This window comes from Doryrhamphus excisus, chromosome 20 (assembly GCF_030265055.1).
Source record: "Doryrhamphus excisus isolate RoL2022-K1 chromosome 20, RoL_Dexc_1.0, whole genome shotgun sequence".
NCBI classification, from domain to species: domain Eukaryota; kingdom Metazoa; phylum Chordata; class Actinopteri; order Syngnathiformes; family Syngnathidae; genus Doryrhamphus; species Doryrhamphus excisus.
Window position 1 is genome coordinate 14,127,449 of NC_080485.1, and position 27,422 is coordinate 14,154,870.

Genomic DNA, 27,422 nt, shown 5'->3' on the forward strand with positions numbered 1-27,422 from the left:
GTCTCACATCATTTCCTGATATGCCACTCCGCTTGATGGCCGCTGTGATTGGATGGAGTCTGGAGAAGTGCGGCAAAGGCCACAGATGTACATTTAGCCCCCCCTCCCCGTCCTTCCCCATCCACCCCCACCAGCGACGCCGCTCTCATCCCAGTGTACCCAGGACCTAACTTTCAGCACCCGCGGGCACATTAGTCCAACCATGCGTGGATCTGTGTGTCTCCAAACAACACGTGTCCCTCTCAAGAGCGAATCCTCACCTTCTGGTCCCCGGAGCTCAACCTGTCATGGCCGCTCAGGCAGGGGCCACATTGAAAAGGGGACAGGTCAAAGGGGTAAAAGCAAAGCCTCCAGGGACATAGGCTCCTTTATAATTCATATTGGGTTATTAAAAAGCATGTCAGGGGGGAAAATAGCATCAATGTTGTTGCCATGGCAACACTGGACCACCTTTCTGGATGTGTAGAATTACATGACAATAACGTCAGACATCGTTATTTTTCACTATTTTTATTATTACTACTATTATTATCCACTGGGATAAAAGGCTGCACGGTGGTTGAGTGGTGAGTGCACAGACCTCACAGCTAGGCGACCCAAGTTCAATCCCAGCCTTGGCCATCTCTGTGTGGAGTTTGCATGTTCTACCCGTGCTTGCGTGGGTTTTCTTTGTGCCCTGTGATTGGCTGGCCACCAGTCCAGGGTTTACCCTGCTCTCTCGCCTGAAGACAGCTGGGATAGGCTCCAGCATAACCAACACAAAAATGGTTGTTTTACATGAAAATAACTATTTATTTACTAATATAACACCATTAACTATTTACAAATGTCACATTTGGAACTGAGACCCGGGTTCAATTCCACCCTCGGTCATCTCTGTGTGGAGTTTGCATGTTCTACCCGTGCTTGCATGGGTTCTCTCTGGGATAGGCTCCAGCATAAACAACACAAAAATGGTTGTTTTACATGAAAATAACTATTTATTTACTAATATAACACCATTAACTATTTACAAATGTCACATTTGGAACTGAGACCAGGGTTCAATTCCACCCTCGGTCATCTCTGTGTGGAGTTTGCATGTTCTCCCCGTACTTGCGTGGGTTTTCTCCGGGTACTCCGGTTTCCTCCCACATTCCAAAAACATGCTAGGTTAATTAGCGACTCCAAATTGTCCATAGGTATGAATGTGAGTGTGAATGGTTGTTTGTCTATATGTGCCCTGTGATTGGCTGGCGACCAGTCCAGGGTGTACCCCGCTCTCTCGCCTGAAGACAGCTGGGATAGGCTCCAGCACCCCCTGCGACCCTCATGAGGAAAAGCGGGAGAAAATGAATGAATGAATGAAAGAACATTTGGAACTGAGACCGGGTTCAATTCCACCCTCGGCTTTCTCTGTGTGGAGTTTGTGTGTTCTACCCATGCTTGCGTGGGTTTTCTCTGGGATAGGCTCCAGCATAAACAACACAAAAATGGTTGTTTTACATGAAAATAACTATTTATTTACTAATATGTGCCCTGTGATTGGCTGGCCACCAGTCCAGGGTGTACCCCGTCTCTCGCCCGAAGACAGCTGGGATAGGCTCCAGCACCCCCGCGACCCTCGTGAGGATAAGCGGTAGAAAATGAATGAATGAATGAATACTATTATTACACTGTGGGGAAAAACATAGTGAGAAAATTAATCTATTCAACTAAAAATCAGATGGTACTTTCTCTAGTTGAGAAAGTAAATGTCAAAGGTCACCATAATAAGAACAAAAATACACATTATTGTACGTGATATTAACTTCCCAAATGGCAAACAACACACATGTTTATACACTACACCAAAGTTCCATGCGTCCACACTTTCCATCTCACCTTCTCAACTCTTTGCATCCTCACTCCCTCGCCGCCGTCTGCAGCCAATGGGGCTCCAGAGAGAGGGAGAGTTGCATCAATGACATCCCAGCAAGCCCGGCAGCAAACAATGACCACGACAACGACGACGACACAGCCAGACAGAACACAACACGCTTTCCCAGCCCGCAACCACAGCAGCGGTTTGCAGGCGGTTAATCAGACAAGTGCTAATCTAGTTAGGAGATCAACAAATGAGCCTCACAGAGCTGGAAAGGAGGACACAACCTTACAGACAATGGAGCGGGATGCACGGCATTGTGTACCGGAACAACGGGGGGGGGGGGGGGGGGGGGTTGAGCTTGAGTATTTAGGGTTCAATTTGGATTCAAACATGTTTCCACCTCATTGCTTGACTTGAGTCCACACATTTTGAAGAGTCTTGAACCAGTCATGATGTGCTATATATATCACTATATTGACACTTACTATGGTACCCATTATGTCATTGGATGGCCATATCACCTCGTACTTTGATACGTGACAAAAAAATCAATTAAATTAAAAAAATAAAAAATTAAAAAAATGAAAAATTTATAAAATAAATTTAAAAAAAATTGAAAAACTTTAATTATATTAGGAAAGCAGGAAGTGAACAAATGTAAGTCAGTAGTCAGGCATATCTAAATATATAATATCTATAATAGCACATGATGTGCTATATATATCACTATATTGACACTTACTATGGTACCCATTATGTCATTGGATGCTCATATCACCTTGTACTTCGGTATGAGGTGCATTATAAAAATAAAAAAAAACAAAAAAAAAAAACCTTAAACTGTATTATGGAAAGCAGGAAGTGAACAAATGTAACAGTTACTGATTGTAAAAGTACCAGATGGAGGGGTAGGATTTAATAAGCTTTGCTTCTTCCTACTCCTTTTGGACATGTGGAACTGTGAACTGATTATGTGATGCATTCAATTGTAATCTGATGCATGTTCAAATGAAATTAAACCATTACCATTACCAATTAATTATGTCTTCCTTAACCACAAACACAGGCCGATGATGTAATGCCTCAATAAATGTAAGTATTGTGGCATTCAATTAACCGAAATTGTATTTACTGTCACAAAAGTACACACTATGTTGGTAAAATAAATGTAAAAAGGTCAAAAATTGAATTATAAGGAATTAGAGGCGAAGTACACACTGGACTGGTGGCCAGCCAATCACAGGGCACATATAGACAAACAACCATTCACACTCACATTCATACCTATGGACAATTTGGAGTCGCTAATTAACTTAGCATGTTTTTGGAATGTGGGAGGAAACCGGAGTACCCGGAGAAAACCCACACATGCACGGGGAGAACATGCAAACTCCACACAGAGATGGCCGAGGGTGGGATTGAACTTGTGTCTCCTCGCTGTGAGGTCTGCACGCTAACCACTCGACAGCTGTGCATCCCATTATAAAAAATTAAAAGGAAGAAATCTATATATATTTCTTAAGGAGAGAGTTAGTATTAACTGAAATAGAGTAGTGTGAATGCAGTATTTGAACAGCATGGAAGTATTTGCACACACACACACACACACAGGAGTCCTTGTTAGTGTGCCTGCAGAGTCTAATATTGTTTTGAATGCAAACAGAGCATCAGCACACGATGATGTAAAAGACATGGCCGCCCCTCGAAAATGTCTGCTCTCATGTCTGCTGCTCCTTCTCTGTCAAAAATTCCACCCTCCTTCAGGTTTTCACAGCTCCATGCCAACACTCTGAGGAGGACACCAGAAAACAAGCCGACCGGCAGCCAGCGAGCGAACGAACGAACGAGCGAGGCTGGTGCAAGCGGGCGGAGTCTCAAAAAGGAGGTCAGACGGCGGCTACAACTTTTTTTTTTTTTTTTATATTATTCACAAACACGTACAGCGTGAATGGATGATTGCTAAATAATAAAATAAAATGTGCTCAATGCTGTGCTTGCTTGGAACGTCTGTGACTATTTCAAGAGGTGCTGGTGACAAATGGGGCAGCTGGAGCTCTGCCCCAATGGATGCCCTCGTCCAGTCTCACCTCAGTAATGGTAATGGTTTAATTTCGTTTGAACATGCATCAGATTACAATTGAATGCATCACATAATCAGTTCACAGTTCCACATGTCTAAAAGGAGTAGGAAGAAGCAAAGCTTATTAAATCCTACCCCTCCATCTGGTACTTTTACAATCAGTAACTGTTACATTTGTTCACTTCCTGCTTTCATAATATAGTTTAATATAGTATTTTTAATTTTTTAATTTTATTTAATTATATTTTTGGCGGAACAGCGGTCCAGTGGTTAGTGCTAAGAGACCAGGGTTCAATTCCACCCACGGCCATCTCTGTGTGGAGTTTGCATGTTCTCCCCGTGCATGCGTGGGTCTTCTCCGGGTACTCCGGTTTCCTCCCACATTCCAAAAACATGCTAGGTTAATTGGCGACTCCAAATTGTCCATAGGTATGAATGTGAGTGTGAATGGTTGTTTGTCTATATGTGCCCTGTGATTGGCTGGCCACCAGTCCAGGGTGTACCCCGCCTCTCGCCTGAAGACAGCTAGGATAGGCTCCAGCACCCCACGCGACCCTCGTGAGGAAAAAGCAGTAGAAAATGAATGAATGAATGAATAATTATATTTTTTTGTCAAGTACCAAAGTACGAGGTGATATGACCATACGATGACATATATATATTAATATATTAATATATATATATATATATATATATATATATAATATATTTTGACTTGATTTTTTTTTACTTTATTTGTGTAAAATTACTGTTGATTTTTCTATTTTTGCTGTTTTAATTTAAAAAACAATATTTTTAGCATATGCCCTGTTCCAAACCAATGGAAAAGGCAGTATGAGGGTGCCAGTTTGACCCTAGAACAGACCAATTCCCTTTGCATTGCCTCCTATTAGAAGCCTTCTGTTGAATTATGAATATTCACAATCTAGCAAGCATCCATTTATTGAACTATCACAACTACGTCGCAATGTTTGTTAATGTTGTAATGAAGTGACATAAACAAGCCGGCATGCAAAAGTAGCATGGCCGCCGGCTGCTGGGTACGTGTGTGTGTGTGCGTGTGTGTTTGACCAGCATGCGTGAGGCGGGTGTGGTTTAAAGCTAACAGTGGTGCAGTGTGACAACCCCCAGCTGTGAGGGTGTGAGGCCGCTAATGAGGAGAGTGTGCGGAAGGCAGCGAACGCACCATTCAAGAATGATGAGTAGGAAGGAAAGCTGCGTTGGAATAATGGAGGGAGGATGCATCGAGAGGCAGGATTGTAAAGAAAAAAAAGGATAAGTCAGGAGGAAGGATGTGGGCAGGATAGTGGGATGGAGAGTGCAGGCAGAGCTGAGGAGGACAGGAAGTGGCTTCCCTCACTTCTTGGCTTCATGAATAAATCACCGCCGAGATCTCTGGCCTCACCCGGTATGTCTTCTTGCTTACTACGTGTCCCAGATGGTTCATGAGTTCAGCCAGTAGAGAGAGAACACGCCAAGTCGAATTCCCCCAGCTGAGGAACACTTTCTAGGATGGCCTCGTCCGCCAGCAATTAGCCAAACACACGCAGGACTTGATGACTTGCATCCAGGTCCGTGTTCCAAACTTTTTCTAACGACGGGCAAAAAGTCATTTTTGATATTTTGTAAAGCAACATGTAAGTCTTATCTTTCACCCCGCAAAAAACTGCAAAAATCTCGGCCAGTGGATCATTAGGCCTATTTGAGGGAAGCTTCAGCCCCCTAAATAATTTGATTTTTTTTTTTTTACAAAAAATATATATTTTTTTTTTAGAATTTTTTTTTTTTTTTTACCAAAAAAAAAATCTCTGGCAAATTTCATATACATAATAGGGCAAAAGCAGGGTTATTTCTAGGTTATTTTAGGGGGGCTTCAGTCCCCCTAAAATGTTCTTAAGCTCCCCCTAAATAATTTGATATTTATTGATTTTTTTTTTCTATAGATTTTTTTTTTTGCAAAAAAAATGTCTGGCAAATTTCATATAATAGGGCAAAAGCAGGGTTATTTTTAGGTTATTTTAGGGGGAGCTTCAGGCCCCCTAAAATGTTCTAAAGCCCCCCTAAATAATTTGTATTTTTTTTTTTTTTCCTATAGATTTTTTTTACAAAAAAAATCTCTGACAAATTTCATATAATAGGGCAAAAGCAGGGTTATTTTTAGGTTATTTTAGGGGCACTTTGGTCCCCCTAAAATGTTATTAAGCGCCCCTAAATAATTTTAAATTTTTTTATTGATTTTTTTCCATTTATTTAATTTTATTTTTTTACAAAAAAAAATATCTGACAAATTTCATACAATAGGCCAAAAGCAGGGTTATTTTTAGGTTATTTTAGGGGGGCTTCAGTCCCCCTAAAATGTTCTTAAGCCCCCCTAAATAATTTGATATTTTTTATTGATTTTTTTTTCTATAGATTTTTTTTTTAACAAAAAAAAATTCTGACAAATATCATACAATAGGGCAAAAGCCGGGTTATTTTTAGGTTATTTTAAAAATGTTCTTAAGCTCCCCTAAATAATTTGTATTTTTATTTTTTTTTTCCTATAGATTTTTTTTTACAAAAAAAATCTCTGACAAATTTCATATAATAGAGCAAAAGCAGGGCTATTTTTTAGGTTATTTTAGGGGGATTCGTTCCCCCTAAAATGTTCTTAAGCCCCCCTAAATAATTTGATATTTATTGATTTTTTTTTTCGATAGATTTTTTTTTTTTTTTGCAAAAAAATGTCTGGCAAATTTCATATAATAGGGCAAAAGCAGGGTTATTTTTAGGTTATTTTAGGGGGAGCTTCAGGCCCCCTAAAATGTTCTAAAGCCCCCCTAAATAATTTGTATTTTTATTTTTTTTTTCCTATAGATTTTTTTTTACAAAAAAAATCTCTGACAAATTTCATATAATAGGGCAAAAGCAGGGTTATTTTTAGGTTATTTTAGGGGCACTTTGGTCCCCCTAAAATGTTATTAAGCGCCCCTAAATAATTTTAAATTTTTTTATTGATTTTTTTCCATTTATTTAATTTTATTTTTTTACAAAAAAAAATATCTGACAAATTTCATACAATAGGCCAAAAGCAGGGTTATTTTTAGGTTATTTTAGGGGGGCTTCAGTCCCCCTAAAATGTTCTTAAGCCCCCCTAAATAATTTGATATTTTTTATTAATTTGCATTTTTTTTTATCATTAAGAACAGTGAGCTCTCCTGTCGTATAGATGATCTTTGACTAGCATTTTTGCAGTCGGCCCTTAAAAACAGCAGAGCTCTTCTACTATAGAGATGATCTTTGACTTATCAAAGCCCTACAAGACACGAAGATATGTGACTGATGTTTGTGCAGTAAAGTCCCTAAAAAGAGCAGAGTGGAATAATTTAGTCCACATGTGTGAATCATTAAAAAGGGTCACACAGGAAGGTGTTACATAAAAGCGAGTGGGCAGACAAAATGTTGACAGATTTCACTCTGATGAGAAAGTCTTGTCAGCGCGCTACAGAAGCGCACGCCCGTAGAGACGGTAATGGAGTTGCAAGGGGAACAAAGGGAAACCATTTCCTCCCTCGGCAGTCATTAAACAATGGAGACATTCTGCTCGTGAAGACACAGAGCGATTGAGTGGGTCTGGTCGGCCAAGTGTGTCTCTCCACTGTTGTGATTTATAATGCCGTTGAGCACGGCCCGCTTCTATGTGCTTCTGGAAGCTTCCATGCAGTAATTAACAGCATGCCGGACTGAGAGGAGAAACGGTGTGAACACGTCTTGCAGGACTAAAGCGCCAAGACATCTTCTTCGACTTCTTTCAAACATCATAATTGCGTATCGATCGCCGAGCGAGACACAAAGAGATCGATATGAAAGGAGCGGACGATAACAGGAAGTAAAGACATCCTAAAGTCAGGCGTTTACTGTTAGTAATAAAGTGTTCAAACTCCAACGACCCGACCTTCCACTAAGAAGAGATGCTTTGTTCAACTTTGGTATTTGACTTTTCGGATACTTAAAATTCAGAGAAATGCTAAAATCCAACAATGAACAAAAAAGGACACCATTTTGCATTCAAGTTGGACGGAAATTGTAAAAAAAAAAAACAAAAAAAAAAACAAAGTCTTCCAGTAAGACACCACCTTGCTACAACAGACATGATGTGCTAGAAATGCCAGCAGGGAAGGGTGAACTATACAGGATGGCTCCGCCTCCAAACCGCCATGCTAATATGCTAATTTGGCTCATTTGAGACGAAATTGTCCAAAGAATAAAATCATAGTTATGGCATACAAAACCTGTTTACGACCTTCTAAATGCAACGCTTAACATTATTAGAGCCCTCTGGGCATAAAATAACACCCCTATAGTCACCTTTATACTCAAATTACCCAATATAATTGCTATAATATGATAATTTAAGACAGAAATATAACTCATGCATGTGCATTAAATGTATTTCGGTTGTATGGGGGACAGGAAGTGATGTCAGGGATTCAGAGTTGAGTTTTAGCTGAATTATGACTGCAGTAGCCTGTATTATTATGATTATATTATTTATTCATTTTCTACCGCTTTTTCCTCACAAGGGTTGCGGGGGTGCTGGAGCCTATCCCAGCTGTCTTTGGGCGAGAGGCGGGGTACACCCTGGACTGGTGGCCAGCCAATCACAGGGCACATATAGACAAACAACCATTCACACTCCGGTCGGGTCTCCAAGCTGTGAGGTCTGCATGCTAACCACTCGACCGCCGTATATTATTATGATTATGATTTTACAAATATGATTATGGTTATGACTATTATGATTATTGCGCATGTTGTAAAATAATTCAAACCTGCAATAAAATTATGTTTGATCAGCAAGCAATACTGCATGTCAAAATTTGAATTTGTCTTCTAATGCCTAATATTTATATTTAATATTTAATATATTCAAACACAGAACAGCATAATTTATTCCTGAATTTTTCGGGGGGTAAACTTTGCAAAATTCGAAGCGCAATGCGGCGATGGATGTGTCCTGTGATTGATTGGCATCCTCAGCTGTGTTCCTAAATGAGGAAGTGATATAATTTTTTTTTTTTTTTACTAATTAACTACAACTTTTAGAAAATTATACAAAATTCTGACAACAGGCAAAAAACATACATATTTTCCTAAAAAGCAATTTTTTAAAATTAATTAACTACAATTTTTAGAAAATTATACAAAATTCTGACAACAGGCAAAAAAATACATATTTTCCTAAAACGCTATTTTTTTTTATTAATTAACTACAAATTTTAGAAAATTATACAAAATTCTGACAACAGGCAAATAAAATACATATTTTCCTAAAAAGCTATTTTTTTAATTAACTACAATTTTTTGAAAATTATACAAAATTCTGACAACAGGCAAAAAAAAAATACATATTTTCCTCAAAATCTATTTTTTTTATTAATTAACTACACATTTTAGAAAATTATACAAAATTCTGACAACAGGCAAAAAAAATACATATTTTCCTAAAAAGCAAATGACTGAATTGAATGAATGATTGGTTTCTAATAAAAAACAGCTTTTTAATAACCACTCCAGAATATGAATTGCCATATTTGCAAATGGGTGGATCACTTATGCCTGCTTTCTGACTTCGAAAAATCCATTTCCTGTCTAGCATTAAGATGAAACGGCGTTTCTCCTTTCTCTCCGAGATGTGCGGAATGAATCAACATTCCAAATGTGTTTTCAAGCATCCTCACAAAGAAACAACATGACGTTCTTCCTGCGAGCCAAAAAGCCTTTTTCCGAGAAAGTGTCGTCCCCTAAGTGAAAGTGGCAGCTAATTGTCTGTTTAGCCAGCAGAGCCACAGTCGGGGGCGGATGAAAACAGTATTAGTATTGACCCCACGCCGCCTTGCCGCTGTGTAATCCGCCGGGCGCGGCGCTCCAAGAGATGCGAGTACACACGCGGGGCCCGGCCCAGTTGACGTGACTTGTGATGGCCTCGTGAAATTAACACCTTAACTAGAAAAGGGAGGAGAAAATCACGAGATTAAAAGAGCCGCTGGTCAGGAAGTGTCTCGGTCTTTCCGTTTTACGCTTCGACGAGGCTTCCTAAGAAGTGTTGAATGAGGGATTTGAGGATGAGATGGGAAAGCAGGGATGATTCATGCTCATCTTTTTTAAAGCGGCTAATTGGAGCTGTCAAGCTGCTGATAATCTGCACAGAGTTCCATAAGGCAACATTACTACCTCCGGAATAAAAGAGGGATTATTAGAGACGGGAAAAAGCCATAAAGTCGTTTCATCTTGATGTACAAACGATTATTTTCTATCTCGCATCTCTCACATTTTATGACAGTAATACTTCCCATGGGACAATACTGTAGAAATGAAACTTTAGAGTAGTCAATGTACAGTTTGGACAACATTCATTTATTCATTTTCTACCGCTTATCCTCATGAGGGTCGCAGGGGGTGATGGAGCCTATCCCAGCTGTCTTCAGGGGAGAGGCTGGACTGGTGGCCAGCCAATCACAGGGCACATATAGACAAACAACCATTCACACTCACATTCATACCTATGAACAATTTGGAGTCGCCAATTAACCTAGCATGTTTTTGGAATGTGTGAGGAAACCGGAGTATAGCATAGAATAGCATAGAAAAGTTATCTACAATACGATTTTTACCACTATTAGAGCCCTCTAGACAAACACTAACACCCCTACAGTCAGCTTTACACTCACATTACATGAAAACTTACACATTAGCATTAGGAAAGCCGAATGCTAACATTACTGAGTAAAACGATAATTCATTCGTTCGTTTTCTACTGCTTATCCTAACGAGGGTCGCAGGGGGTGCTGGAGCCTATCCCAGCTGTCTTCAGGCGAGAGGCGGGGTACACCCTGGACTGGTGGCCAGCCAATCACAGGGCACATATAGACAAACAACCATTCACACTCACATTCATACCTATGAACAATTTGGAGTCGCTAATTAACCTAGCATGTTTTTGGAATGTGGGAGGAAACCGGAGTACCCAGAGAAAACCCACGCATGCACGGGGAGAACATGCAAACTCCACACAGAGACGACCGAGGGTGGAATTGAACTCGGGTTTTCTAGCTGTGAGACCTGCGTGTTAACCACTCGCAGTTTTTGTTTTTTTTTAACGTTCGCCCTGAGGCGACATCCCCTCAGCCATGATGTTTTTTTGGTGGTGGGGGTGTAGATGAAAGGCTGAATCTTGTCAAAGCCAGGCAGGAAGTAGAGAGCGGTATGCAGCAGGATCCCCATTAGAGACTGAGAGATGTGAAGCAGCAGAGTAGATGGGTGTAGATGCCAATGTGAGCAAAGTGAAACGTTAGAGTTCTCCATTCCCTCTTGTGACTGCCGACACATTTCACAGTGTTATGTAACTTTATGAAATCATCCTTCCTGCTACTGCAAAAAAAAAAAACCCAAAAAAACATTCACCTCGTTTCAGTCGTAGCTCCATTACCCCGTTCCTTTCTCATCGTTGACGGGGAATGGAGTCAGACAGGCGAGGTTTGATGTGGAGTCTTGGGCTTTCCAGGCAGATTCTCCGATTCTAGTCTCATGGTGCCGCCGGTGACGGTTAATTGTCTGTCTTTTCTCCATTGGTCATTGATTTTTAACGAGCGGGGGGGGGGGGGGGGCGTTCTCGATTAAAGATGTTATTGCTGCTCGACTTGGACGTTTCCATTCATGACGTTGACTGTGCAAACAGCTGATGTAATGAGGCACTAAATTCAATTTAAAACTAAATAATACCTTTCAGTCCTCATTCAGGGCTAGCTCTCAATGGTTCTACGTGGGGTGGAAAGGATGTTGGGGGGGCCATAGTCGCTCACAAAAGGGAATCACTCCAAGTATTTTATTATACCTTCTCATGGGACATTACTAGAAGTACGAGTACTCCATGTATAGCTTTTTTATTAGTATAGATTTACTACCCACTGAAAATGATTGTAGAGTTAGCATGTTCTCCCCGTGCATGCGTGGGTTTTCTCCAGGTACTCCGGTTTCCTCCCACATTCCAAAAACATGCTAGTTGCTAATTGGTGACTCCAAAAACATGCTAGGTTAATTGGCGTTAATTCCAAATTGTCCATTGGTATGAATGTGAGTGTGAATGGTTGTTTGTCTATATGTGCCCTGTGATTGGCTGGCCACCAGCCCAGGGTGTACCCCGCCTCTCGCCCCGAAGACAGCTGGGATAGGCTCCAGCATAAACAACACAAAAATGGTTGTTTTACATGAAAATAACTATTTATTTACTAATATAACACCATTAACTATTTAAAAATTTCACATTTGGATCTGAGACTAGGGTTCAATTCCACCCTCGGCCATCTCTGTGTGGAGTTTGCATGTTCTCCCCGTGCATGCGTGGGTTTTCTCCGGGTACTCCGGTTTCCTCGCACATTCTAAAAACATGCTAGTTGCTAATTGGTGACTCCAAATTGTCCATAGGTATGAATGTGAGTGTGAATGGTTGTTTGTCTATATGTGCCCTGTGGTTGGCTGGCCACCAGTCCAGGGTGTACCCCGCCTCTCGCCAGAAGACAGCTGGGATAGGCTCCAGCACCCCCCTGCTACCCTTGTGAGGATAAGTGATAGAAAATGAATGAATGAATGAACGAACTTCTAACAACCATTCTGAGGGTTATGGAACAAAAAAAAGCCAAAGCCAGAATTCCCATTCATCCCATTGGCTGTCTGTCAAGACACGGGACCGCCCTAAGCCCACATGAAGCTTGTTACCGGTGTGGAATGAAGGAAATATTCATATATTATGATCCAGAAACAAGCACTTCCATTTCATTGGGTCCGATACTAGAATCAGCTGTGATTGTCAGCCAGGTATCCGTGTATGAACCCATTTATTATCTGACGTCGATTTAGGAACCGCAAAAAGAGTCCACAGTCACAACAAGGTCGTCAGACAAAACAGTCAGCCGTAAACCGCTTTCTTTTTAGCACCCAATAACAAAAAAAAAAAAGCTTTTGTTGTCCCTCTTTCGCTTGCATTTTGTCAGTTGCCATAGCGACAAAGACGAGCCGGAGGAAGCTCAAAGACGATTCCAAATTCCTGAGAAGATTCTTCTTTTTTTTTTTTTTTTTTTAAACAGTGCCACTCTATTTCCCCCCACCTCAAAGTGTGAAATGATGACAGGCAGGAGCGGAAAGCAAGAAGTAGGCAAGAGCATCCATGCTGGAAACACTAAATTCCTGCGCCACACTTGCACCGTACAGTAAAAACATTTACACCTAATCATAATGCTCCATCTTTGGGGACGATGCTTTTCTATTCCTGAGGTGCACGTCTAAAATGTAGTCAACGTCCTCAATGTTAAATTTGCAGCGTGAAGGCCCCAATGGGTTTTTTTTTTTTTTAAACATGGACATGGAAGTGTATCACACCTAATACTGTTTTCTTACACGACGAGAGAAAGCCGTTTGAAATGTGCTGAGCTCTTACTGATATCGATTCATTCTTGCCAAGAGAACATAAAAAAAAAACTTGGTCTTGCTGATGGCAGGTCAGTTAGAGCAGAGATTTGCAGAGCGGGGCGAATGGAAAGAGTGGAGAGAGTGCATGGAGAGCTTTTGTATGGCCTTTTTTGTTGATTGGCTGGACACTCTTCACCCTTTTTGTGTGTGTGTGTGCCCACTCGAGTTTGAATCTCGAGGGTTTGAAGATGTTAGCTAATCTGCAGTTTGCTGTCAAAAAGAGAGGCTTCATTTATGTCCCATAAGGCTAATTACTGGACAGTCGTGAGAACGTTCTGAACCTGGAAAAATATTGTAATATGCAATTAAAAAGGCAAAACAGTAGAATACGCTGTAATACGCATGCCAAGCTTTGTTTCTTCCTACTCCTTTTGGACATGTGGAACTGTGAACTGATTATGGGATGCATTCAATTGTAATCTGATGCATGTTCAAATGAAATTAAACCATTACCATGTACTTCAATTCAGTATAACTCCGATATGCATGTTCAAAATGCAATTACTGTTTTTTAGTGAGAATGAGGAGTGGCTGGGTTGGGGGGCAATGGCATTTCTCTCATAACAACTGTTGGTGTTTGTCCCATTTAGCTGCTGATGCATGGAGGCGGTGAATAAAACGAGCTAGCTAACTGCTCCAGTTCCATTTAGTCAAGCGCCGGCAATTAAAATTGTATACAAACATGTACACGGAGAGTTCACTGACGTGTTTCCAGCATGCATCATGCTCTTACAGCCCCTCCAGTGTGGGTGCAAAAAAAAAAAAAAAAAAAGGCAGTGGTGTTCCATTTTTCACAGGGGCGCTCTAACAACGCGCCTCTGTGCCGTTTTCTAACGAGAGCTCGTCCATCTCTCGTCTGGAGAAGCTGTTTTGTGACGGTGGCTTCAAAGAGAGATGACACATTGCATCCTCTGGATGTGCGGTGATGGATGACACTGTGTGTGTGTGTGTGTGTGTGTTGCCTTTGTTTTTCACATTAGGCCTAATGGACTTGGATCACATCGTGTCCTTAAGAGGGGCAGATTGTGCTTTATGGGTACTTGCAACAGACTTAATGTAGAAGTCTACCAGATTGTTGCCAAGTACGTACAGTAAAACCTGCTACATTTGTGATCCTGCAAATTCAGTAAGGATTCCATTCCATGCATAGGCTGGAGCCTATCCCAGCTGACTCAAGGCGAGAGGCGGGGTACACACTGTACTGATCACATATAGACAACTCGTCTGTGTGGTTATTTATAGAAAGCTGGTTGCTTATAGAATGTGCTCCATCAGGTGGACAAGGTGGCCCCACCCACTTCTTCCGCTAGCTGTATAAATGGCGGATGCAGGTGGGTGGTATAGTTCGTATGACACAGCTGTAATCCCGTGGGGAGAGGGCACACGGGTCGGCTCTGGCACTCTTTAAAGAAGCGTCTCTTTGGGGAACGACATGGAGGCTAAGGGAAGTGAGAAGTGCATGAGGAGGTGTGATGGTGAAGGAATCCCTCTGGGATCTTAAGAAGTTTTCCGTGTCGGGATTCCATTTACACAAGCGAAAGAATCATCGACGGGTTGTGTTTTGGAAGACAAGCTAGCATAGGTTTAGACAAATGGTCAATGACGGCAACCATGTTGCTCAAATTTGACACACACGTGCTTGTCGTTCTTCTACAGATGTTCACCAAATTTCGTGGCGATTTGGCTAAAAACTCCAAAAGTTACAGTAGATGTTTTGTAGAGCACGTGGAGATGCGTGAGAACTTTCTAATCAACTCCATTTATAGGGGGTGTGAAACTTTAAGGTTAAATATAATATATAAATAATAAAATAAAATAATACAAAACATATAACATAATAATATAACAGAAACTGCACAGTGGACGAGTGGTTAGCGCGCAGACTAGGAGACTAGGAGATTGGGTTTCTCACCGTCTTCCCTTGCAACTGTCTTTGGCCCCATGGTGGGTCATTTCACACATACCCATTTGTGTCCAATTTCAGGGTGTTTACATGCATAAGAAAGACCAGTTTCAGTTGGACTAATCCAATACCGGCTGCACGGCGGTCCAGTGGTTAGCGCGCAGACCTCACAGCTAGGAGACCCGAGTTCAAACCCACCCTCGGCCGTCGCTGTGTGGAGTTTGCATGTTCTCCCTGTGATACTCCGGTTTCCTCCCACATTCCAAAAACATGCTAGGTTAATTGTTGACTCCAAATTGTCCATAGGTATGAATGTGAGTGTGAATGGTTGTTTGTCTATATGTGCCCTGTGATTGGCTGGCCACCAGTCCAGGGTGTACCCCGCCTCTCTCGCCCAAAGACAGCTGGGATAGGCTCCCATGAATAATAGTAGGCTCAGAATGAATAATAGTAGGGGTGTTTTGACAAATGACAAGCCTTTTGTGGAGCAGAAGAACTGTATATGACAGCGTATTCCACCATTTTCGCTGCCCTTTTCATTGCTATTTATTACGTTTTTGCTCTTTTGTGGTGTCTTTTAGGAAGAAAGACGGTGTCGCGGACCTCTCCTTCTGTTCAGAGAAGACTTATTAACCTTAAAGTAGATGCTTTCCCTCGCTTCTCCTTCAAAACCATCTGACTTCTCTGTCCAGATGTGTACATTTTTGTCCTTAAAGAGTGCTCTTTCTCTTTTTAAGGTGCAGGTCTTGACCCAACCCGTGCTTGGTTTCTATGTGGGTCTTTACTACGTTTTTCCAGTTTGTTCACATACAACGTAACAAGGAGAGACTTCAAATGAAGCACCCTCAAAAATGCAGACAACGTTGCTTCTGCTTTTTGATTCCACATCCATCTCTGTCATGGTGGACATTTGATCGGACGTGCGAGCCGGGCTCATCAGAGCGGCTGCTTCATGAAAAATGTAATATTTCTCATCTGGCCAAGAAGTTCACCCAGTCCGCCCTCCCTCCGTCCGTCCGTCCCCGCCTTCCTTCCTTCCTTCTTTCGTCTGTCTCCATCTCGGCTCCCTCCTCCGTTCGCCCTTTTGCTCCAGAGCGAAGCCAGTTGCCATGGTTACAATCATGAACACATCTGGCGTAGTTATGATGTGGCGTGCGCACATGCGCACACACGGCGGGCTGACGGCAAACATCAACATGTAAGGACAGACGCATCAATATGCATGATTTTTCTGAGCAGTTTTGTGCTTTGTGGCTGTGGAGCGGAGCCTGTGTGGGGGAGATAACGGGCCGCGGCCTGCTGAGGAGCAAGATACGTCTGTTGGGAACTTTGGGCCTTTGTGATAATCCTGTTGGTTGATTGAACTCAACCAGCGCTGCAACTATGCACCGGGAGAATGTTTAAAAAACCGAGCAGTAGATTAGCAGCTCGGCCTTAAAATGATTTAATAGTAGATTTAATTACATTTTGACCCATCTTGCATTTCTTTAAACTGACGCAAAGATACTTGATACTTGACGCAATTAGCATTCTTTACACGGGAGCAAGGGGCGTGGCTTGGATGTCGCTGAAGATATCAGCTGTACAATGTTGCCCGAGCAGTTCACGTACTGTAAATATTATTGGACTAATTGTGGTACACAGGAAGTAAACAGAATCAGTGGCTCCTTTAAAAGTCTTAGTACTTCTTTTTTTTTTTTTGGGTCGGCATTCACCAGCTTAACTTTACTTGCCGTGGAGCTATCACAACATTGGTTCTGTTGCTGCTGTGTTGTGAAATTTTATGTAAATTTTAGATAAATGACCATGTGGATAACAAGAGTAATGCTTGACTTTCCACTTTCTCATGCACTCCTCATCATTATCAAAGTTAAAAAAGGATCTTGTACAGCATAATGGTAATTTTTTGTGATTACCGTATTTTCTGGACTATAAGTCGCTCCGGAGTATAAGTCACACAAGGCCAAAAATGCATAATTAGGTAGAAAAAAACATACATAAGTCGTTCCGGAGTTTAAGTAAGAAAATGATGTGAAATAATTCTAAACGACGAATGGATGGAAGATATTGTTGATGCTGACCACCTGTACAACCTGATTCGATTTCTCACCCTCTTCACTTGCAACTGTCTTTGGCCCCATGGTGGGTTATTTCACACATACCCATTTGTGTCCAATTTCAGGGTGTTTACATGCATAAGACTGTTGGACTAATTCAATACACTGCACGGCGGTGGAGTGCTTAGCGCACAGACCTCACAGCTAGGAGACCCAAGTTCAATCCCACCCTCGGCCATCTCTGTGTGGAGTTTGCATGTTCTCCTCATGCATGCGTGGGTGTTTTCCGGGTACTCCACATTCCAAAAACATGCTAGGTTAATTGGCGACTCCAAATTGTCCATAGGTATGAATGTGAGTGTGAATGGTTGTTTGTCTATATGTGCCCTGTGATTGGCTGGCCACCAGTCCAGGGTGTACCGCACCTCTCGCCTGAAGACAGCTGGGATAGGCTCCAGCTCCCCCCCTTGTGAGGATAAGCGGTTGAAAATGAATGAATAATACAATACTACATATGAAAACATAATCTATATCACACTTTATCCACTTCCATGTGCAAATTCCAGGCCACCAACACAGCCACCCAGCCTGTTATAAGGTGACACATACCAGAGGGCCAATAAATTTAACTGCAAACACAAAGAATGCGTCACTTCTCCAACACACACTCCAATCTATCCTTGTTAAAATGTATGGCGGGCAATCTTGTATAACAGTACGCTTCACTCTGGGCAAACCCCCCCCTTCTCTTTAGTCTAATAAATCCTACATCCTCAAGGGCCAACCCCAAATAAAGCTTTAAGCCTTCTGAAATGGAAAATAGTCTGAGGAAAGGGGAGACACCAGCTTTGTTTATATGGCAAGAAGACACACTGGTTTTGTGTTAAGTAGCCAGGACACAGAAAGAAAAAAAAAAAACAATGACATGCAAGCGAGAGCACGCTAACGCGCACGCCGACATTCCAAGTCATGAGTCAAAACATGTTTTGTGAGGCTTCACACGGCTTTGATTGAAAAACGGAGGGAAAACAGGCTGCCAGCGTATTACATAAGACAGGGGTGTCCAAACTTTTTCCACACATTGTGCGTTAAAGCAAAAATGTTGACATCATAGCTTTTTGTTATAAGTGTACTCATAAATAATATTGTTATTTTAACAATATGTTAAGACCCATATTAAAAAAATGGCCCTCGGGCCGCACTTTGGATACCCTGATATAAGCACACACAGCTGTGGAGGAGTTTGACAGCACAACAGATGCCCCCCCCATCCCCACGGAGGGCTCCCCCCGACCCCTCCCTTTTGCCGCCACTTTGCATAGCGCCGCTCGTGCAGCCAATCAGCCGGAGGCAAAACAACCAGCCCGACCAGTCGCAGGTTAAGGATTACTGGTGAGTGACAGGTGACATTTCACATGCTTCGAAGGAAAAAAAAAAAAAAAAAAGGTAGGGAGGGGATTTTAAAGCATTAAAAATATGCCGTAATCTGCTTTAAATCCAGTTTTAATCCCATTCAAAGAAAACAAACTCACCTTTTTTCCTTTCTTTTTGCGATGAGCGCCTTTCGCCGCTCCTGTTCCTGCTGCCTTCTCCTTTGCCTCCTCACTCATGCTGTTGCTGTTCCCGTCCTCCACTTACTTCTTCTTCTCCCTTCTTTTGGTGTTGTTTTTAATCCAGCATGTAGGATCTTGCTGCTGCTGCTGCTTCTTCTGGTTCTGCTGCTGTCTTCTTCAATGGAGCACCATGGTTAAAGTGATGATGGAGGAGGAGGAGACAGAGATTGTTCCATGAACGCTGATGCTCTCCACGGAGGAGGTCCACTCCCACTCGGCTGCAATTAGCGGTGCTCTCCGACGCCTTTGCTGGCAGGGTGGGGTGGAGAAAGCAAAAGAGAGAGAGCGAGAGAGAGAGAGAGCGGCAAGGAGGATGTTTGATGAAGGAAGGGTGTCTACCTGAGGCTACCTGGGAGTCTCCTATGAAAGCACAAAAGGAAAGTTGCATTGGAAAATGAGAGGAGGGGGGGGGAAAAAAAAAAGCTTCTGTGTTCTTCTCTCGCAGCCGTGACATGAAATGAGGCTTTCCACATCTCTGTTCGAGGAGGGAGGGTGGCAGGGTGGGTGTATACATGAGGTCCTTCCAGAAAAGGAACTCCTCTCCACGCTCTGCCAACATGTAGCTTGGATCATCTTACTGGAAGCTCGGGACCAGATAGAGCTGTCACACATCAAAGAGGCAGACAGACAGACGGCCAAAGGGGGTAAAAGGCAAACATCTACAGGCTGACTGGGGGATGTATAAAAGGGTGGGTGGGGGGGGAGGACACCACGGGCAGATGCTGTGAATGAGGAGAACACGGTGAAGAAACGGGAACAAAAAGCTTTTGTTTGAGGACAGTAATGTTAGCGACACAAAATGAAGGTCAACAGAAATTAGTGAGGAAGGGGGAACAAAATGCTTATTTGAAGTTGGAGGGAGTGAGAGAACATTGAAAAAGGTGGGGGGGGGGGCGATGGAGTCACCAAGCAAACAAGTAGATGTAAGTACATGGCACCAATTAACATTAAAAAAAAACTAAAAAGGAAAACTCAGTGGAAAATAGGAGGAAGCAATGTTAGCAAAACCAAAATGGAGGTCAACAGAAATTAGTGAGGAAGGGGGAACAAAATGCTTATTTGAAGTTGGAGGGAGTGAGAGAACATTGAAAAATGGGGGGTGAGGAAAGCGATGGAGTCACCAAGCAAACAAGTAGATGTAAGTACATGGCACCAAGTAACATTAACAGTAAAAAAAAATAAAAGGAAAACTCAGTGGAAAATAGGAGGAAGCAATGTTAGCAAAACCAAAATGGAGGTCAACAGAAATTAGTGAGGAAGGGGGAACAAAATGCTTATTTGAAGTTGGAGGAGTGAGAGAACATTGAAAAAGGGGGGGTGAGGAAAGCGATAGAGTCACCAAGCAAACAAGTAGATGTAAGTACATGGCACCAAGTAACATTAACAGTAAAAAAAACTAAACGGAAAATGGGAGGAAGCAATGTCAGCAAAAACAAAATGGAGGTCAACAAGCAAACAGGAAAATTGACAAATTGGGGAGGAATTACAAGGACAGCAACTAATAAAGGGGGTCAACAAGCAGACCGCAGGTAGACCACAGCAAGTAATAAACACAACCAAAAGAAAAATGTTGTGAACGAGGGAGAAGCAAAGAGGAAAGCTGTAAGGTTGGAAGGGGGCTACAAATTTAAAACGGCAACAAAAAATGGCGGTCAACCAGCAGACAGGGAGACGGCAGCAAGTTGTGTTGTCAGCAGTGTTGGGCACGGTACTTTAAAAAAGTAATTAGTTATAGTTACTTCTCAAAAAAAATAAATGAGTTACTCCACTACAAAAGTAACTAGTTACCACTAAAAGTAACACACACACACAGCAAAGACGGGTACCATTACAGAGGTTTGCATTTATTGCAGTCAACAGGTGTTTCTGTGGGTTTAAGTTGCTCACACAAGACGTGGACAAAGTGTTTTTTTTCGGGGACATAAAGTACATTTTACCTTTGACATCAACGAGGTTAAAGTAGTGTCTGTACTTCCATTTGGCAAACTCTGTCTTCTCACTAGAGTTCACCTCACTCGCCATCTCTCACGATGTAATTTTGACTGTGGACATGTTCTAAACACCCGCCCACCTAAGTTCTCTGATTGGCTGAAAAACGCAATCTTTCTAAACTTTAGCTAATTCTCATTGCTTATTTGCTCTAAACACCCGCCCACTTAAGTTCTCTGATTGGCTGAAAAAACAATATTACTAAACCTTAGCCAATCCTCATTGCTTATGTGCTCTAAACACCCGCCTACTTAAGTTCTCTGATTGGCTGAAAACACAATATTACTGAAACTTAGCCAATTCTCATTGCTTATATGCTCTAAACACCCGCCCACTTAAGTCCTCTGATTGGCTGAAAACGCGACGTTAGTAAAACATGAGCCAATCCTCATTGCTTATGCGGTTATCTGCGCTGCAGATTACTTTTGAAGTCGGTGATATATTTTTAGGCGTTTTCAGTAACGTGCAGTAACGAAAATGATAACGGCGTTATGCGGACAGTAAAAGTAATTAGTTAGATTACCCGTTACTGAAAAAAGTAACGCATTATTTTAAACGCCATTATTCCTATCACTGGTTGTCAGTGACTAATATTGACATGGAAGCCCCTGGGTTCATTATTGCACGGGAATGATGGAAGTGATTTATAAACAACATATCAAGAAGAAGCCATTTTAAAGAATGACTTATGTGATGTAATAAACACACAGTCCCAACCTTGACTGGGTTCACCCGAGTGAAAGGCTAACTGGCCAGTTGCAACGACACCTGTCTCATGACCACACGGTCAACACTGTCATCTTCCTCCATCATCTCCTCCTCACGCCGCCTTCCTCCATCAGCACCAGGACGTCCAGGAGGATGACACCATGCTCACTTCATTCTGTGTAAGCGTGTGTAGGCTATAATAGATATCAATACCTTCTGGCACCCCCGGCGTCCATCGTCTGTGCCCATGAACTCTCACGTCTCAATCCATCTACTTGTACACATACGATGATTCCCATCACTCATGTGGTTAAAGGTACTGTGAGGCGGCAGTGGCTCGTCGTTCAGAAACCGGAGGGTTGGCGGTTCGAGCTTGTGTCCCTGAGCAAGACGAGGGAATATGAATAAATATTTGGTGGTGGTGGTTGGAGAGGACGTAGGTCCAAATTGGCAGCCATATTTCCTTTGGACAACCATATTAGCAGCTGTGACTACAGATGTAGTTAACCACCACCAGGGTTGACTCACATAAAATCCACTAAATCTACTAAATATGATATCATCAGTTGGATCCTTCTTTAGAAATTGAATATTTTCATAGTTAAAGCATAAATAATCTGTTGTTTATGTTAGTATAGTTGTTTAGGTCACAAAACAAAAAAAAATTATTTTTTTCCCCACTTTTTTTTTAGTTGGGAACTGATATTTTCCTGAAACTTACGTATGTTGTACTGCTGATTACTACTACTACTGCTATTACTACTTTTACTACTTATTACTTACTAAGTCAATATCCATGAAGTTGGATCCTTCTTGATAAATTGAATATTTTCATAGTTTTCATAGCATAAATAATCTGTTGTTTATGTTAGTATAGTTGTTTAGGTCACAAAACAAAAAAAATGTGTTATTTTTTTCCTCACTTTTTTTTTAGTTGGGAACTGATATTTTCCTGAAACTTACTTATGTTGTACTGCTGATTACTATTACTACTTTGATCATCCTAACCCAGACACATGCACAGAAATCTAATTTTGTGCTCAGGGCTTCCGACTGTGTTAAGCCAATATCCATGAAGTCGGATCCTTCTTTATAAATGGAATATTTTCATAATTAAAGCATAGGCAATCTGTTGTTTATGTTAGTATAGTTGTTTAGGTCACAAAACAAAAAAAAATGTTATTTTTTCCCCCACTTTTTTTTTAGTTGGGAACTCACATTTTCCTGAAACTTACTTATGTTGTACTGCTGATTACTACTACTACTGCTATTACTACTTTGATCATCCAAACCCAGGCACATGCACAGAAATCTAATTTTGTGCTCGGAGCTTCCGACTGTGTTAAGTCCATATCCATGAAGTCGGATTCTTCTTTATAAATGGAATATTTTCATAGTTAAAGCATAGACAATCTGTTTTTTTATGTTAGTATAGTTGTTTAGGTCACAAAACAAAAAAAAATGTTTTTTTTTTCCCCGACTTTTTTTTTAGTTGGGAACTCATATTTTCCTGAAACTTACTTATGCTGTACTGCTGATTACTACTCTGACATTCATGTGGCTTTGATCATCCAAACCCAGACACATGCACAGAAATCTAATTTTGTGCTCGGGGCCTCCACAGTATTCAACATGCAGAGCTGGTGCCCTTGGGAGGACCTGCACATTCATATCCAATGAAGGTTTGGACACCCCTGGGCTTGAGTCAGACCTTCTGGAACGAATGAATGACACCAACATGTTAGCATTTTAGAACAATATTAACGAGCATATAAGTACTAAAGTACTACAAGCCGCCAGCCTCTCCTACAAGCGTATCTTCTCACATCCATCAGGCTTGGGGATCGAACATCTCTAATCAATGTGCAGGCCAAGCTCCGGGCTCTGGGCTCGTACGAATCAAACTCCCTTTTCCGCTGGAAATCAATCATCACACCAGATGAACCCTGCGTACCGCCCCCATGATGATGATGATGGATCATACCCGACTAAGCAACACATAAGAAATAGCAGCTATTGGTGGCTGTCTTTACCAGGAATCAATAGCCAGTGAAGCCATCATTACCACTATGGGGTTTTTCTGGAGCAGTCTGTTTTCTTTTTGCAGTGTAGAACCACAGCAAGCTAATCTATGCAATATAGATCTACTGTATATGTGCAATGATATTATATAAAGACCACCACTGTGCCACCGATGATTGCAGGAAATGGATTTACATTGAAAGAAACATCCCCCGTTTATCGTTTATCTAATTGGTTCCAGGCTGCACGGTGGTCTAGTGGTTAGTGCGCAGACCTCACAGCTAGGAAACCCAGGTCTAATTCCACCCTCGGCCATCTCTGTGTGGAGTTTGCATGTTCTCCCCGTGCATGCGTGGGTTTTCTCCGGGTACTCCGGTTTCCTCCCACATTCCAAAAACATGCTAGGTTAATTAGCGACTCCAAATTGTCCATAGGTCGGCATGTGAGTGTGAATGGTTGTTTGAATGAATGAATAATTGTTTTCAGACCCGACTGTGTTAAGTCCATATCCATGAAGTCGGATCGCTTCTTTATGAATGGAATATTTTCATAGTTAAAGCATAGACAATCTGTTTACGACATGTTGAATTGTCAATTGTAATATGTGATGTACGTCCAAATAAAATATGATTAGTATTAGTATTATTAGTACTAATATATTATTAGTATTTAAACATTTTTATCATTCAATCCCAAATATGTATTTATACGTGGTTTACGTTTTTTACGGCAAAAAGAGATGATGACACAACTGCACACTAATGGATGTCAGTTTTAGAGCAGTTTTAAGCCATAAAAGTGGCCACTAGGGGGCAGAATTGCATTCATAAGAGCTTGGCAGATTAATTTGAATGGGGAAAAAAATATATACATGACAGGAAGAAGGAAGTGGAAGGGCGTGGAAGAGTGTAGCCTGCAGAACGTGAAAAAAAATTGTAACTCATTCACACGCACACGCGTGCACACACGTAGTTGAAGTGTGATAATCGGTGTTATATTTGTAAATAATTTATTATTGTAATGTGAAACAACACTTGTTTGCGTTGTTTATATTAGTATAGATGTTTAGGTCACAAAACAACAAAATTGTGTTATTTTTTTTCCCCACTTTTTTTTTTTAGTTGGGAACTGATATTTTCCTGAAACTCACTGTTGTATTGCTGATTACTAAAGAACGAAAACAGGTGGAGACAAACTTTTCTTTTCTGGTGAAAGATAGGAATCTAATCTTCAATATACTGTGGGCCTTGAAAGATCAGTAAAAATTTTTTAGTTATAGTTAATATTTTAGTTCATGTAGCCATTTTTTTACCTTGAAAATACTTCATTTTGCCAAAAAAAAAAAATGAAATTGTAATCAAAAATGCATACTTTTTTCAACCATGTGTTATATTTAGTTACGTGTTCCGTAAAGTTATGTGTTGGTGCTCCCTACCCAGGTGCCCTGCAGCAAGGCACCTTGTCCGTTACTCCCTATGTGTAATGTGGGATCTGTTGGTGCGTGTATGTGGGGTGTGGGAGCGGAATACAAAGAACTGCGTCAAAAGGAATTCCCTTCCTTTGCAAACTGCCTCCACGATGTAAAAAAAAAAAAATGGCTGTCAATCAATTTTCTGAATTTAAATGAAATGAAAACTGAGATTGTGATTTTTAGGCGAATGGTTCGCCACACAGTCAGGAGATCAGGAAGACCTAGGTTCGATTCTTCCGCTTGGGAATCTCTCTGTGGAGTTCGGATGTTAGCATGTTAGCCGATTCCAAATTGTCCATAGGTATGAATGTGAGTGTGAATGGTTGTTTGTCTATATGTGCCCTGTGATTGGCTGGCCACCAGTCCAGGTTGTACCCCGCCTCTCGCCCAAAGTCAGCTGGGATAGGCTCCAGCATACCCGCAACCCCAGTGAGGCTAAGCGATATCCACGTTCCAAGCATTCATTTAACATTGAGCAGCAATGGCCACCAAAAGAGGCTTGAACTGAGACCTACTTTCCGTGACAATCAGGTCAAGTCCGGACAGGTGCTCCCTCACTGATAAAGAACAGCAGGGACAGAGAAGGGGGGAATCCATTTTTACCTTCGCCCTAATGTTTGATGGTGGACTCATTAACACAAAGGACACCTCATTTCCACCAGGAGTAACTATATTGGACGGTTTTACTGCTCCAAAACATTTAAAGCGACAGTAAGCGTTGAATTTGCTCACATCGGAAAGCTCTTCCAAACCAGCAGGGGGCAGTAGTTTGAACATACTGTGGTAAAGCATGACTTTAATTATTATTGAAATATTATTTGATTTGTTAATCAAATAATATAATTACAAAACATTGAACTAAAATGTCTTTAAAATTATGAAAATTCAAGAGGCAAGATGTCATGGAGTAAAATGAACTCTGCCTAGCAACAAGTGGCCCTTTATACTAATAAAATGTTAAATTGCGAAAAAAATCTATTTTTATTAGCAAATTAATTATTTATACCATTATTCAAATTATTTAAGTAATTAAATGTGATTATTTGTATGCATAATTTCTTAAATAAAATATTACAAAACATTTAACTAAAATGTCTTTCAAATTCTAAAAATTCAAGAGGCAATATGTCATGAAGTACAATGAACTCTGCCTAGCAACAAGTGGCCCTGTATACTAATAAAATGTTAAATTGTGAAAAAATATCTAATAATTTTTATTAACACTATAATTATTTATAACATTATTAAAATTATTGAAGTAATTAAATGTGATTATTTGTATGCATAATTTTTTTAATTAAAAAAATATTATTTAAAAACGTTTTTTAATATTAAAATATATTTAAAATGATGAAAACCTTTTTATTTTTCATAAAAATAAATAAAAATCACAAGGCAAAATTTGATGGGGCCCTTTAGACGACATTGAGAAAAAGTTAAAGGTGCTAATGATCGTCTCCTGTCAATCAACCAATATCACTGCAATGTGGGATAGAAATAACCTGCGTGCGTTGCTATGGACAACCGAGTGACCGCTCTATGTAGCGTGCGGCTACACACGCACACACACACACACACACACACACACACACACACACAGAACCAGCTTTCTCCCAGCAACATCATCACTCTCTTTCCCACCCTTGTCTCCATGGAGACGCGCTTCCATGGCTGGCAGCAGGTTCCTGACCGTTGTGAATCAGCAGCGACTAAAAAGGAGGGGGGATTGGGGGGGAGGAGGCTTGTCTTTGTATTTAAACCTGACTGGGAAAAAAAAAGACACACATTGGGGCTGTGTGTGCTATCTTTGTTTATACACAATGAGGGGATAAAAAGGTTCAAAAGGATGCGATAGTCAAGTGAAAGCAGCTTTACGGCAATACTCTATTCTGGAATAACGGGCAAAATCATAAGATATGGACGTGACATAGAAACATATAACATAGACGAAGTTCATACAACATATAAACATTAAGCTTTTTTATACAAACATTCATTCATTCATTCATTTTCTACCGCTTTTTCCTCACAAGGGTCGCAGGGGTGCTGGAGCCTATCCCAGCTGTCTTCGGGCAAGAGGCGGGGTACACCCTGGACTGCCAATCACAGGGCACATATAGACAAACAACCATTCACACTCACATTCATACCTATGGACAATTTGGAGTCGCTAATTAACCTAGCATGTTTTTGGAATGTGGGAGGAAACCGGAGTACCCGGTTTTGAAC

General features: G+C 41.2%; 1 protein-coding gene across 3 annotated transcripts in view; it reads right to left on the minus strand.

The window, feature by feature from the left end:
- LOC131108045 (ankyrin-3-like) overlaps window positions 1-21,086 on the minus strand; it is a 144,761-nt gene extending 123,675 nt beyond the window's left edge. The window contains exons 1-2 of one of the 3 annotated variants that reach the window (XM_058058749.1): window positions 20,941-21,083; window positions 18,923-19,604 (exon numbers count right to left, since the gene is read on the minus strand). In XM_058058749.1, coding sequence (XP_057914732.1) covers window positions 18,923-19,000 — 78 coding nt within the window. In that variant the 5' untranslated portion in view covers window positions 19,001-19,604; window positions 20,941-21,083. Of the gene's footprint in view, window positions 1-1,863; window positions 2,136-18,922 lie in introns of those variants that run through there. The other 2 variants (XM_058058748.1, XM_058058764.1) reach the window with 2 other exon arrangements.
- Window positions 21,087-27,422: the final 6,336 nt, after the last annotated feature.